Here is a 12432-nt window from a genome sequence, read left to right as displayed (position 1 = left end):
ACCAGAGACTGCGGACACAGTACAGGTAATGACCAGAGACTGCGGACATAGTACAGGGGATGACCAGAGACTGCGGACACAGTACAGGGGATGACCAGAGACTGCGGACACAGTACAGGAGATGACCAGAGACTGCGGACACAGTACAGGGGATGACCAGAGACTGCGGACGCAGTACAGGGGATGACCAGAGACTGCGGACACAGTACAGGGGATGACCAGAGACTGCGGACACAGTACAGGGGATGACCAGAGACTGCGGACACAGTACAGGGGATGACCAGAGACTGCGGACATAGTACAGGAGATGACCAGAGACTGCGGACACAGTACAGGGGGTGACCAGAGACTGCGGACACAGTACAGGGGATGACCAGAGACTGCGGACACAGTACAGGGGATGACCAGAGACTGCGGACACAGTACAGGGGATTACCAGAGACTGCGGACAGTACAGGAGATGACCAGAGACTGCGGACAGTACAGGAGATGACCAGAGACTGCGGACACAGTACAGGAGATGACCAGAGACTGCGGACACAGTACAGGAGATGACCAGAGACTGCGGACACAGTACAGGAGATGACCAGAGACTGCGGACACAGTATAGGGGATGACCAGAGACTGCGGACACAGTACAGGGGATGACCAGAGACTGCGGACACAGTACAGGAGATGACCAGAGACCGCGGACACAGTACAGGAGATGACCAGAGACTGCTGACACAGTACAGGAGATGACCAGAGACTGCGGACACAGTACAGGAGATGACCAGAGACTGCGGACACAGTACAGGAGATGACCAGAGACTGCAGACATAGTACAGGAGATGACCAGAGACTGCAGACACAGTACAGGAGATGACCAGAGACTGCAGACATAGTACAGGAGATGACCAGAGACTGCAGACACAGTACAGGAGATGACCAGAGACGCCGGACACAGTACAGGGTTTGACCAGAGACTGCGGACATAGTACAGGGGATGACCAGAGACTGCGGACACAGTACAGGAGATGACCGGAGACTGCGGACACAGTACAGGAGATGACCGGAGACTGCGGACACAGTACAGGAGATGACCAGAGACTGCGGACATAGTACAGGAGATGACCAGAGACTGCGGATATAGTACAGGGGATGACCAGAGACTGCGGACACAGTGCAGGGGATGACCAGAGACTGCAGACAGTACAGGGGATGACCAGAGACTGCGGACACAGTACAGGAGATGACCAGAGACTGCGGACATAGCACAGGAGATGACCAGAGACTGCGGACACAGTGCAGGGGATGACCAGAGACTGCGGACAGTACAGGAGATGGCCAGAGACTGCGGACCTTTGGGGAGGGAGGGGAAGCGGGTACCTGAATTTGACAGGTACCTGCTCCCACATCCGTGGAGTTGTCCTTCCCTCTTCTTCCCGGGCCGGCTTCTGTGACAGCCGGGTGCCCACTGCGCATGCACGAGAAGCGCTGCGCTTTGTGAATGGCCCGGCGCCTTCTGGGACCTGTCATGTGTCCCAGAAGACACCGGATCATTCACAAAGCGCAGCACATGCGCAGTGGGCACCCGGCTGTCACAGAAGCCGGCGCGGGAAGACTGTGCAGCGCTGGAACAGGTAAGGCCCTGCAGGAGAGAACAGCTGAGCGGCCGGCCCGGTATTCTGACATGGTGGCGGCAGAAATACCGGACCGGCCGCTCCATATTCGCTCCATAAGACGCACTGACATTTCCCCCCCTTTTTTTGGGGGGAAAAAGTGCGTCTTATGGAGCGAAAAATACGGTATATATCATATACTGTATATCTCAGCAGGGAAATTCTATTTTCAATATCCCTGAAGCTAATTTTAGCTTCTTGTCAATGGTTTATCTGGATATATATATATAAAAATAAATAATATAAATATATATATAGATATATAATTTATTTTTCTTTTTATATTTTTTTTATATATATTGTGGGAACTCGCTTCAACGTGGTAGAGCTTTCAAACGCAAACAGCTACTCGCTTTCTTTTTCAGGGCCTTTTTAGCCCACTTTTATTTAAATGAAAGTTCAAACATAATGCTTCCCACGCAGGGGTATCCACCAACAAAACAAAGATTCAGCCTCCTGGCTTACACACAGTTCAATGTCTGTCTCCTGCAGACTCTTCCCAAATTATATCCCCTAGCACACAGCTAGTCTGGCTTCCACCTCCCCTAGGTGAAGCCCACCTGACTTCCAGGCAGTGACCTCCTGTCTTCCAAGTGGAGCCCTGCTGACTCCTAGCTGTCAGGGTGGAGCCCTCCTGACTCCTGTCTGCCGGGGTGGAGCCCAGAATCATGGCCTGGCCTCCCCTAAAAGGCCTGCACACACCTGTGCAATCAGCACGCTGGCTGCTCCCAAAATATGGGCCCAGGATTGGAGATTTCATCCCTCCCAAATCTCTAAGAAATCTCCAGGCTACAGGTCCCAAAACAGGCTTTACCAACCAAAGAGGAAACTGATAAACCAGTTTCCTCTGCATTAGGAGATCTGCTTGGAGCCCCTCAACCTCTATGGTTGAGAATCCTGGGTCTCCATCGTGCTTTCCACCGTGGCAGGATACCGCACTGCCACAATATATACAGATAAACCATTGACAAAAAGCTAAAATTAGCTTCAGGGATATTTAAAATAGAATTTCCCCCCTGAGAATTGAAATGATAATTTATACAGCAGTTAAAATTACTTCACTATGTCAAATATATTTTTCTTCAATATGGGAATATCATGAATATTAGAAATAACTGTTTTTCTGACAGGGTTGATTTCAGACAAACTGGTACCCATGTCACTGCAAATAATGTATTACCAAAGTGTTTCTGGAAAAATAAATCTACCTATATATCTTACAAAAAGTTGAGGTCATTTTACTGAGACGTCTTATTATTTCATGTCTTCTGTAACATAACAAGGTTGTAATATAATGAACTCAAACTTAAACTAAAAAAATCATTGTGAATAGTTCTTTTGTCCTTTGTTTAACCCAGGCATGGGCTCATTCATATATCTTACAACTTGGTATCATGTCTAGTCTTTATCTTGTAGCTATAACCTGGAGACATAAGCTGTAAGGACTTTGGAATGTTTGCTCTTAAGTTGATGTGTGCAGACATCATGAAACTGGAATTTTTTTAAAATAATAATCTTTATTCACATTTTCATATACAAACTTTTTTCCAAATACAATCAAGTTGGAGAGACATGGCACAATATATATTTGTAAACAATACAAATTTGGTATAATACCAAATGAGAATTGGTTATTCAATAGTAACATTGCAGAGAACAAATATACAATGTTGCTTACCAGACTAGTTAATCAAAACAAGGTTTCTCCATCCAGGTTCAGTAAAAAATATGTTGGGAATGTTGTATTGTTGATGTTTGGATTTGGATTTGAGGCCCTACGTCCGTCTTGAGTATATATATTTGAGCTACGACTTAATAGCAATGAAAATATAAGTTGCATACAGGGGACAGGTGCTGTACAGATCGCTATATTGTATCCAGGCTGAATCTTGGGATAGGGCCTGAGGGATAGATGAAATAAAACATTGAGGCCTAGTAACAGGTGGGAGGCCAGTCCCTGACATAATCTAAAGTTTTGCCAGATGGGTGTAGTCAGTATACCCTTGGGGTGTGAGGGGTCATTCCCCAGAGCAAGAAGTTTGCCCAGGGTGTTAGCCAGATTGGACTTGGCAGACAGTAAATTAAAATGAGGTCATAAGGTGCTGGATTTCATTCAGTGAAAAGGTATGTTCAAAAACTGCCCTCCAACGCGTTAAAAAACATTTGATGCGTCCGAAATTCTGCACCATAGCATCTAATTTTTCAAAGTACATGAGTGTTTTCAGGTCTTTCTTGACAGACAATAATGTTGGACTTTGTGGGGAGGTCCAGGCCCACAATATGACTCTCCTGGATGTTAAAATACCTAAATGTATCCATGGGAGCAGAGTCATCAACTATCTCGCACAAGGGGTGTTTGTGGCCAATGGATGCAGTAACACAGAATAGACAAATAAGTGGGTCATTAGGTATTTTTTGTTTTAGTGATTCTAAATATATAGTGGAAAATTTGGTTCCAGTAAGCCTGTATAGGTGTCCACATCCAGAATCAGTGGAGGAGGGTGGGTTTAGGAGCCCCACACCAAGAACAAACAGCTTAGGACAGGATTGAGGCATCCATCATAGCCGGTATGAACACCCTATGAATAAGTTTAAATTAGGTCTCCTTCCATTGCTCATTGATAATGAATTTGCGAATCGTATTGTAACCCTCCAAAATTTTGGCAGTATCATTCAACTATGTTCTTAGACCAGCCCTTAACCACTTCCAGACCGGACACTTTTACCCCCTCCTGACCAGGGCAATTTTCAGCTTTTAGTGCTATCACACTTTGAATGACAATTGCGCGGTCATGCAACACTGTACCCAAATGAATTTTTTACCATTTTTTTTAGATAGAAAAGCTTTATTTTGGTGGTATTTATTCACCACTGGGATTTGTATTTTTTTTGCTATGTAAATGAAATGTCCAAAAATTTTTTAAAAAAGTGTTTTTTTAATAAAATTTTGCAAATAAATAATATTTCATCATAAATCTTAGCCAAAATGTATTCCGTTATCTTTTTAGTAAAAAAAAAATCCAAATTAGTTTATAAGCAAAAATTATAATTTTTAAACATTTTTTTTTACATTTTTATTTTATTTTTTTATATTATTATTATTTTTTTTTTTTTTTACATACTGTCACCCTAGCAGTACAGTGTCACCATGGTGACACTGTACTACTTGTGAGGGGTGATAAAGATTTTTTTTTTTTTTTTACACTGATTGCTTTTACACCCATATAGGATATAAAAGCAATCATTTCTCTTTCTCTCTGTGTGCATTCCTGCACTCATTGAGAAATACAGAGTGAGCTGTGATTGGTCACAGCTTGTCACATGGTACAAGGCTTTTGTGAATAGCCTTGTACCATGTGACCTCTGTGATCATTCACAGATTTCACACATAGTAAGCAATGATGTCAGAAGTGACATTTTGCTTACTACTTTGCATGTGATCACTGATTGGCCAATCAGTGATCACATGATCGGGACCTCGTACAGAGGTCCCGTCCGACGATCGGTGTTTCACTGTGTCCGGAGGACACAGCGGGCACCGGATCGCGGTGCTGCGCGCTCCCAGGGAGCACGCACAAGCAGGGTGCGGGGAGGCCGTTTATAGACGGCCACCCGACCCTGCAGTGCCACCGTCCGGCCGTTTATATACAACGGCCGGTCGGGAAGTGGTTAAATAGGGATACATTCCATGGGGAAGAATTGTGGTGCAGGAGCTGAGGATACAGTGATGTGATAGAGTACAGATTCTGCTTTATTACACTGTCAACCACTCAGAGTGCCAAGTCCATCCTGCCCCCCCTTAGCTGAGATTTAATGCAGTTTGCCAGCTGAAAATAAAAAATGTGATGCGAGGGTAGATGGAACTGTTGGGATACCTCTATGAATGGTCTATCATTTATGATAAAGTAAGGCTATAGTATCCGTTAGACCTTTAGAGGACCAATAAGTGAAGGCCTCAGGGGTCGTTCCTGGAGGGAACTGTGAATTTCCTTGTATGGGTAGGTGATTAGAGATGGTGGAGGGAACACCAGTCAGCTTGCATATCACAGACAAATTAAAGGGGTATACCAGGGCTGTCACTAGGGCATAGTTGGAATATATGGACTTTTTAGTAAACCAATCTATCCCCTGCCTAAGAAGACAGGCCAGATTGTATAGACGTATATTGTGTAGACCTATTCCCCTGTTGTTCTTCGGGAGATATAGCTTGCAGAGGGCAATGCGAGAGAGTTTGGATCACCATAGAAATCTTAGCAGGGATTTGTGGAGAATTTGAATCCTTATGTTTAAGCAATAAAGGTACCATCTGTAAAGGGTATAGTAGTCTAGCAAAGGATACCATCTTAAAAAGATGAGATCTACCAAAGAGCGAGATGGGGAGGGAGGTCCAAGCCTTCAGTTCTCGGGTGATTCTATCAAAAATCAGGGGAAAAATTGAGTCGATAAAGCGATGCAGGGTCTCTCCCTATTTTGATGCCCAAATAGGTGATGTGTTGGGAGGCTACGTGAAGTGGGGAAGATTTCACTCATGATTGGGAGCTTGATGGATTTAGCGGGAGGATTTAACTTTTTGTGAAGTTGAGGGGACTGCCGAGGAGAAAATAAGAATATCATCTGCAAAGAGAGCAGCCCGCATGGTGACATCGCCAATTTTGATCCCTGACAGGAGGGGGTGGGAATTAACCACTTCACATCTGGCCCATTGCCAATAAACGGCCGGACGGGAACGCTGCCGATGCAGGTGGAAGCTTCTAAATGTCCTCTCGCTTCCATTGCCTGTGTGCGCTCCCTGGAAGTGCGTGGCACCACGATTGGTGCACAGATCGTTGTATGGGACCACTGTGTGAGGTCTCGATTCATGTGATCACTGATTGGCCAACCAGTGATCACATGAATAGTAGTAAACAAGATGTCACTTCCTGACATCATTGCTTACTACTTGTAAAATCTGTGAATGATCACAGAGGTCACATGGTACAAGGCTATTCACAACAGCCTTGTACCATGTGACAAGCTGTGACCAATCACATCTCGCACAGTATTTCTCAATGGCTGCAAGAATGCAGCCAGAGAAAATGAGCTATGATTGCTTTTACAGCCTTTATGGGTATAAAAGCAATCAGTGTAAAAAAAGAAGAAAAAAAACTTCATCACCCCCACAAGTAATACAGTGTCACTATGGTGACACTGTACTGCTAGGGTGACAGTATGTAAAAAAAAACATAAATAATATTAAAAAATAAAATAAAAATGTAAAAGAGAATTTAAAAACGTATAATTTTCGGTTATAAGCTAATTTTAGTAATTTTTTTTTTTTACTAAAAAGATAGATGAATACATTTTGGCCAAGATTTATGAAGAAATATTATTTATTTGCAAAATGTTATAAGAAAAACAGTTTTTTTTCCATATTTTTGCTCTTTTTCATTTACATAGCAAAAAAATAAAAATCCCAGTGCTGAATAAATACCACCAAAATAAAGTTGTATCTTTCTCAAAAAAAATGCTAAAAATGTCATATGGGTACAGTGTTGCATGACCACGCAATTGTTAAAGTGTGATAGCATTGAAAGCTGAAAATTGGCCTGGACAGGAAGGGGGTGAAAGTGTCCGGACTTGAAGTGGTTAAGAAACCAGGGGAGAGGTTCAATGGCCAGAATGAATATTAATTGGGATAGGGGGCATCCATGGCATGTTCCCTTTTTGCAGGTGAATAGGGGCTGAAACATTGCCCTGGGTAACCAGGCATGCCCTTGGGGAGGAGTACATGGAGTAGAATAAGTTTGTAGTCAGTCCCTGGAACCCCAGCTTCCTCAACACTAGAAATAACCACTGAAGATTAATATTATCAAAGGCTTTTTCTGCATCGAAGGAAAAGATGGCAGTATCTTGGTCAGGGTAGAGTTTAGCTTGTTCTAGAGCCATGATAACCTTATGTATATGCAGGACAGCCGATCTTCTCATAACAAACCCGGCCTGCACTGGGTGTAGGAGGTTAGGAACGATACCAGCCAAATGAGAAGCGACAATTTTGGACAATATCTTAGCATCAACGTTAATGAGCGAGATAGAATGATAAGATCCAGGGAGGGTAGGATATTTGTCTTTTTTATCTAATAGTTATGGAACACGTGGGGAAGTAAGGTCAGCCTTGCCATATACCATTATAGACATGGAGTAGGGTTTGAGGTATAAATTCTTGGGTCAATTTGTAAAATTCAGATGAATATCCATCAAGGCCAGGGTCCTTGTTATTGGAGAGATTTCTAATGGTAGTCAAGATATTTTCCATGGAGATAGGGGCATTCAGGGCATCTAAATGGGCTGCCGATAAACGGGGCATGTGGATTGACTTAAGGAATGACTCTGCCTTAGTCATATCCACCAGTTCCTCTGAATGCAGCTGTTTGTAAAATTGTGTCAATAATGATGTTATTTCTGGTGATGAGGTTGTAATATTTCTTTTAGGATCTTTGAGTGCCATGATATGGGTAGGTGTGCAGAGATTAGCTAAATGTTTTCCAGCTTTGTTACCATATTTGTGAAATTGTAAGGAACTATAAGAATTTTTGATCCTTTCCCTCTGGTCTACCTACAACTCGAAACACCACTTGGCCTCCATTCCAGTCTTGCTTCCGGGTATAGGTTTGATGTAGCTCTAATTGGACTTTCCGATAGGGTACTGCTGGCCTGACAATACAGTTCTAAGGAATGTTTTTTGTACTGAGAAACATACAGTAGGAGGTTTTATCCTCAACAGTATACATTAAGCTGTTAAAGTCTCCGCCCATGATATGGAGAGGTTCAGGGTAAGATCCTGAAAAAAATTGTACCTGGAGAGTTAACAGCATAGATATTTGTGAGTGCTATGTCTTTGGATGCGATAGTTAGATGAATTGTTAGTTTGCGACCTTCCTGGTCTCTATCTATTGAGCAAATAGAATAAGATAGCCTTTTATGGAAGAGGATGGCCACACCTTTCTTACGCCCTGCAGCTGAGGAGCCAATAGCTTCACCCACCCATAGTTTCTGAAGGCGATGGAGATCGTGCTCTGGCAGGTCTGTCTCTTGAAGAAGGGCAATGTTGGCAATTAGTCACTTCAAATGTTGTAAGATTTTCATTTTCTTGCCTGGGGAATGGAGTCCCTTAACATTCCAGGTTATAATCCTCATTTCACCGGGTATTATGTTATTTTTTTTGTCAGAGGGAACACTCCCAGGCAAAACGATGAGGAATAGAGAAGAGGAAACTCACAAGGATCTTATATCTGCAGGGGGTGGTCTACCTGTAATCGACAGATAAACTGGGTAGGCTATAGAGAAGCGCAGCCTCCTTCTTTCCCCCGGATTAGGAACCTCAATTAGTATAGTAAGCAACTCAGAGATAAACAGAGTATTAGGTTGAACTGAATCTAAAAAAATCAACAAATAAAACAATAGCCAAGTATCCAAAATAAATCCATGGAGTTCACATTTTTCCATGTGAGAAATACACCACAATCAGAATGTCTAGCTTCCATGACCCTGGTTGATGGGGAAACTTGCAAAAGCAAGACAAACAGTGCACCATGGCGTGTGGAGTACTTCATCTGCACCTCAGCAGCAAAGCTAGAAATTCTTAGCTCTATTTCTTATTGTGTATGCAATACTGGGTTCTCCAGCTGGAGAAATACACAGAGAGGAAGGATACATAAAAAGCAAATTTGGTAAACATAGTAAACATGTTAAACATGGCACAGCATAAGCTGTTGCGAGCATATCCTCCTTAGGTTGAGGTGGTTTGTCCCCTGAATTTAAAGTGTGCTTCTTGGGTCCTTCAGCATAGCGTCCACGTTTGGAAGGTGCTTCATGGGGCTGCTTTGATGTTTTATGGTGTTGGTTCCCACAGTGGGCGAATCAGCTATTGTGTCGTCCATGAGATGATTAGAGGTTAGATCACCAGCCAGCATGGATTCCACATTTTGTTTAGCAGCTGCGGGAGATGTGAAGGACAGCTGTTCTCCTTTGGGGGAACGTAGGAGTAAAATCGCCGGATAGGCTAGAGAGAATTTCAGGTTATGTTGGTAGAGAAGGGAGCAGGTTGTGGCAAAAATCTTAAATTTTTTCGAGACTTCCGCTGAATAGTCAGCAAATAATAGTAATTTGTGATTGTTCATGGAGGAGCTCCCACCCTTGCCATAGAATTGCAGAATGAGTTGTTTATCCACACAATTAAGATAGCGGACAATGACCGGTCTGGAATTAGGTTATTGTTCTTGTTCATGCGGTGGGCCCACACGATGGGCTCATTGAACAACGGAGGGATAGCGAAGGCCCACAACTTCAGGAATGTGGTGGCTGCAGAGCTCCATTAAGGATGATGGATTATAGGATACTGGCAGTCCTGTAATGCATAGGTTATTCCTATGAGATTTGTTCTCCGAATCTTTTTTATCAATCAGAAACTGGGGTACCCCCCCCCCCGTGGAGATGGATGTGTTTACCTGGAGAAGTTGTTTTTTCTACAGAGGATATACGCCGCTCTGCTTCCTCTAGCCTATGTGTCTGGCTGTGAATCTCTTGTCGTAGATGTTCTATGCCTTGTTGCACTGCCTTTTCTACAGCCTGTGATATCAGCGGAGTAAGTATGTGTGCCACTGCTTGAGTAATCCTGGCATGTGAGGATTCAGTATCTTCTGCCGCCTGCATAAATGGTGGAGGAGGGACATCAGTTAGCAGTTCAGGCCATCTTGGATATCACCTCCAGCACTGTGTTGGCATCCCACCGGGTCCCCTGTGCTGCTTGGGGAGCGGAGCGCTCCACAAAGTGGCCCATCTGGTCCCCTAGGGTAGGAGGGTGATGGTCTGCCCAGTGGCTTGGAGTGCTGGCAAAATTATAGAGTGCGGGTGACAGCTGGGCTGGGAGCTATGATGGAATCACTCCATCCTCACACGGTGCCGGAACCGGAAGTAACAAAACTAGAATTTGAAGAACAAAATGGCTTCCAGCATGTCCATGTAGAAATGATAAGCTCAGGCCTTCCTGTTTCATTTTCTGTGCCCAAAACAGTTCAACACACTGGAACCTGTAAATATGACACTTATCATTCAAAGTTGTGGAGAACCATTCCATTCCCCCCACGGCAGTCTGCAGCTGCCTGCAAAAATTTAGAGTGCTCCCCGGAGGAGGATGCAGCTCTAAATCTGGGACTTTAATTATTGTTTTCTTGGCATAGTGACTTTATCAGAAGACAGCGGGAGGTTTACAGTCATAAACAGACAATGGTGAAATCTTAGAAAAATAAAAAAAAGTCAACGTCTCCCCTACACCTTTTGCAAGAGCTCATTTGAATTTGTCAATGGAGAGTTCATATTAATGTTGCACAGAATTTGCAGAAAGGTTTATATATTTCCTCACAACTTCTTTGAAGTCTTTATTCCTCAGGCTATAAATAATTGGATTCATCAGTGGGGTGACTATAGTGTAAAATAATGACAGGAATTTTGAAATATTCCATGAGTGTCCTCTTCTAGGTACCAGGTACACACAAAATAGAGTACCAAAGTAGATGAAAACAACAGTCAGGTGGGAGCTGCATGTCGAGAAAACTTTTTGTCTGCCATCAATAGATGGGATTTCAAAAATAGTAATTATAATATAAACATATGATATAAGGATAATAAAGAATGGGATGACAACAACTATAACACTCAACATTGTAAAAGCTGACTGAATAATGGTGGTATCAGAGCAAGAAATTTTTAGAATTGGATCGAGATCACAAAAAAAGTGATCGATAATATTGGGACCGCAAAATTGTAACATTGCTATTGTAAAAGAGTTGACTGATACAACAAACATGATTAAAGTCCAACTTGTGGTAATCATTATCCAGCAAAGCTGAGGGTTCATTATCAAACTATAATGTAATGGTTTACAGATGGCCAAATATCTATCATAAGACATCACAGTCAGAAGAAGACACTGCAACGTTTCTGCAACAGCAAAGAAATAAAACTGTATAATACAACCAGAAAATGTTATTGTAGTTTCTCCTAACAAAACAAGATGGAGCATGTTAGGGAGAATGTCAGTTATTAATAAGATGTCCGATAAAGACAGCTGGGAGAGGAAGAAGTACATGGGGGAATGGAGGGTTATGCTGTAGGACACCAATGTGATGATCAGGAGGTTTCCACATATTGTCACACAATAAATCATAAGGAGAATAAAGAAGACTAAATATTTTATATTTTGAGGGGTCTGAAATCCTAACAGGTGGATGGTGGTAATTCTGGTCACATTAAATTCATCCATAACCTGAAAAAGATTATTTAAATGTGTTAGAAATTTCCCTGCTACTTTTTAGGAAGAAAAGTAAAAAAAATAGAAAAGACGAGAAAGGAGGAAGAGAAAAGGGACAAGAAAGGAAGAGAAAAGGGAAAGGTAAGGAAAGGAAAGGAAAGGAAGAGAAAAGGGATAGGAAAGGAAAGGAAGAGAAAAGAAAAAGGAAAAGAAGAGAAAAGGAAAAGGAAAGGAAGAGAAAAGGGAAAGGAAAAGGAAAGGGATAGGAAAGGAGAGGAAAGGAAAGGAAGAGAAAAGGGAAAGGAAGAGAAAAGGGAAAGGAAAAGGAAAGGAAGAGAAAAGGGATAGGAAAGGAAGAGAAAATGAAGAGAAAAGGGAAAGGAATGGGATATGGAAAGGAAAGAAAGGAAAGGAAAGGAAAAGAGAAAAGGGAAAGAAAGAAAAGGAAAGAAAAGGAAAATAAAGGAAAGGAAGTGAAAAGGGAAA

At 42.7% G+C, this 12432-nt stretch overlaps 1 protein-coding gene across 1 annotated transcript; it reads right to left on the bottom strand.

Moving 5' to 3' along the window:
- Window positions 1-11013: 11013 nt before the first annotated feature.
- On the bottom strand, window positions 11014-11958 carry LOC149452578 (olfactory receptor 11L1-like). Its single transcript, XM_089689269.1, has one exon. It carries the CDS (start codon window positions 11956-11958, stop codon window positions 11014-11016), a length of 945 nt encoding a protein of 314 aa, XP_089545395.1.
- Window positions 11959-12432: the final 474 nt, after the last annotated feature.

Source organism: Staurois parvus, unplaced genomic scaffold, assembly GCF_062004578.1.
Source record: "Staurois parvus isolate SC_StPar_1 unplaced genomic scaffold, SC_StPar_1.0 ptg000470l, whole genome shotgun sequence".
NCBI classification, from domain to species: domain Eukaryota; kingdom Metazoa; phylum Chordata; class Amphibia; order Anura; family Ranidae; genus Staurois; species Staurois parvus.
The sequence above is the reverse complement of the archived record's forward strand: the minus strand, read 5'-3'. Positions and strand labels throughout refer to the sequence as shown.

Excerpts from the sequence above, each read along its gene's own strand:
- LOC149452578 (XM_089689269.1), bottom strand. The coding sequence starts at position 11,958 with ATGGATGAATTTAATGTGACCAGAATTACCACCATCCACCTGTTAGGA.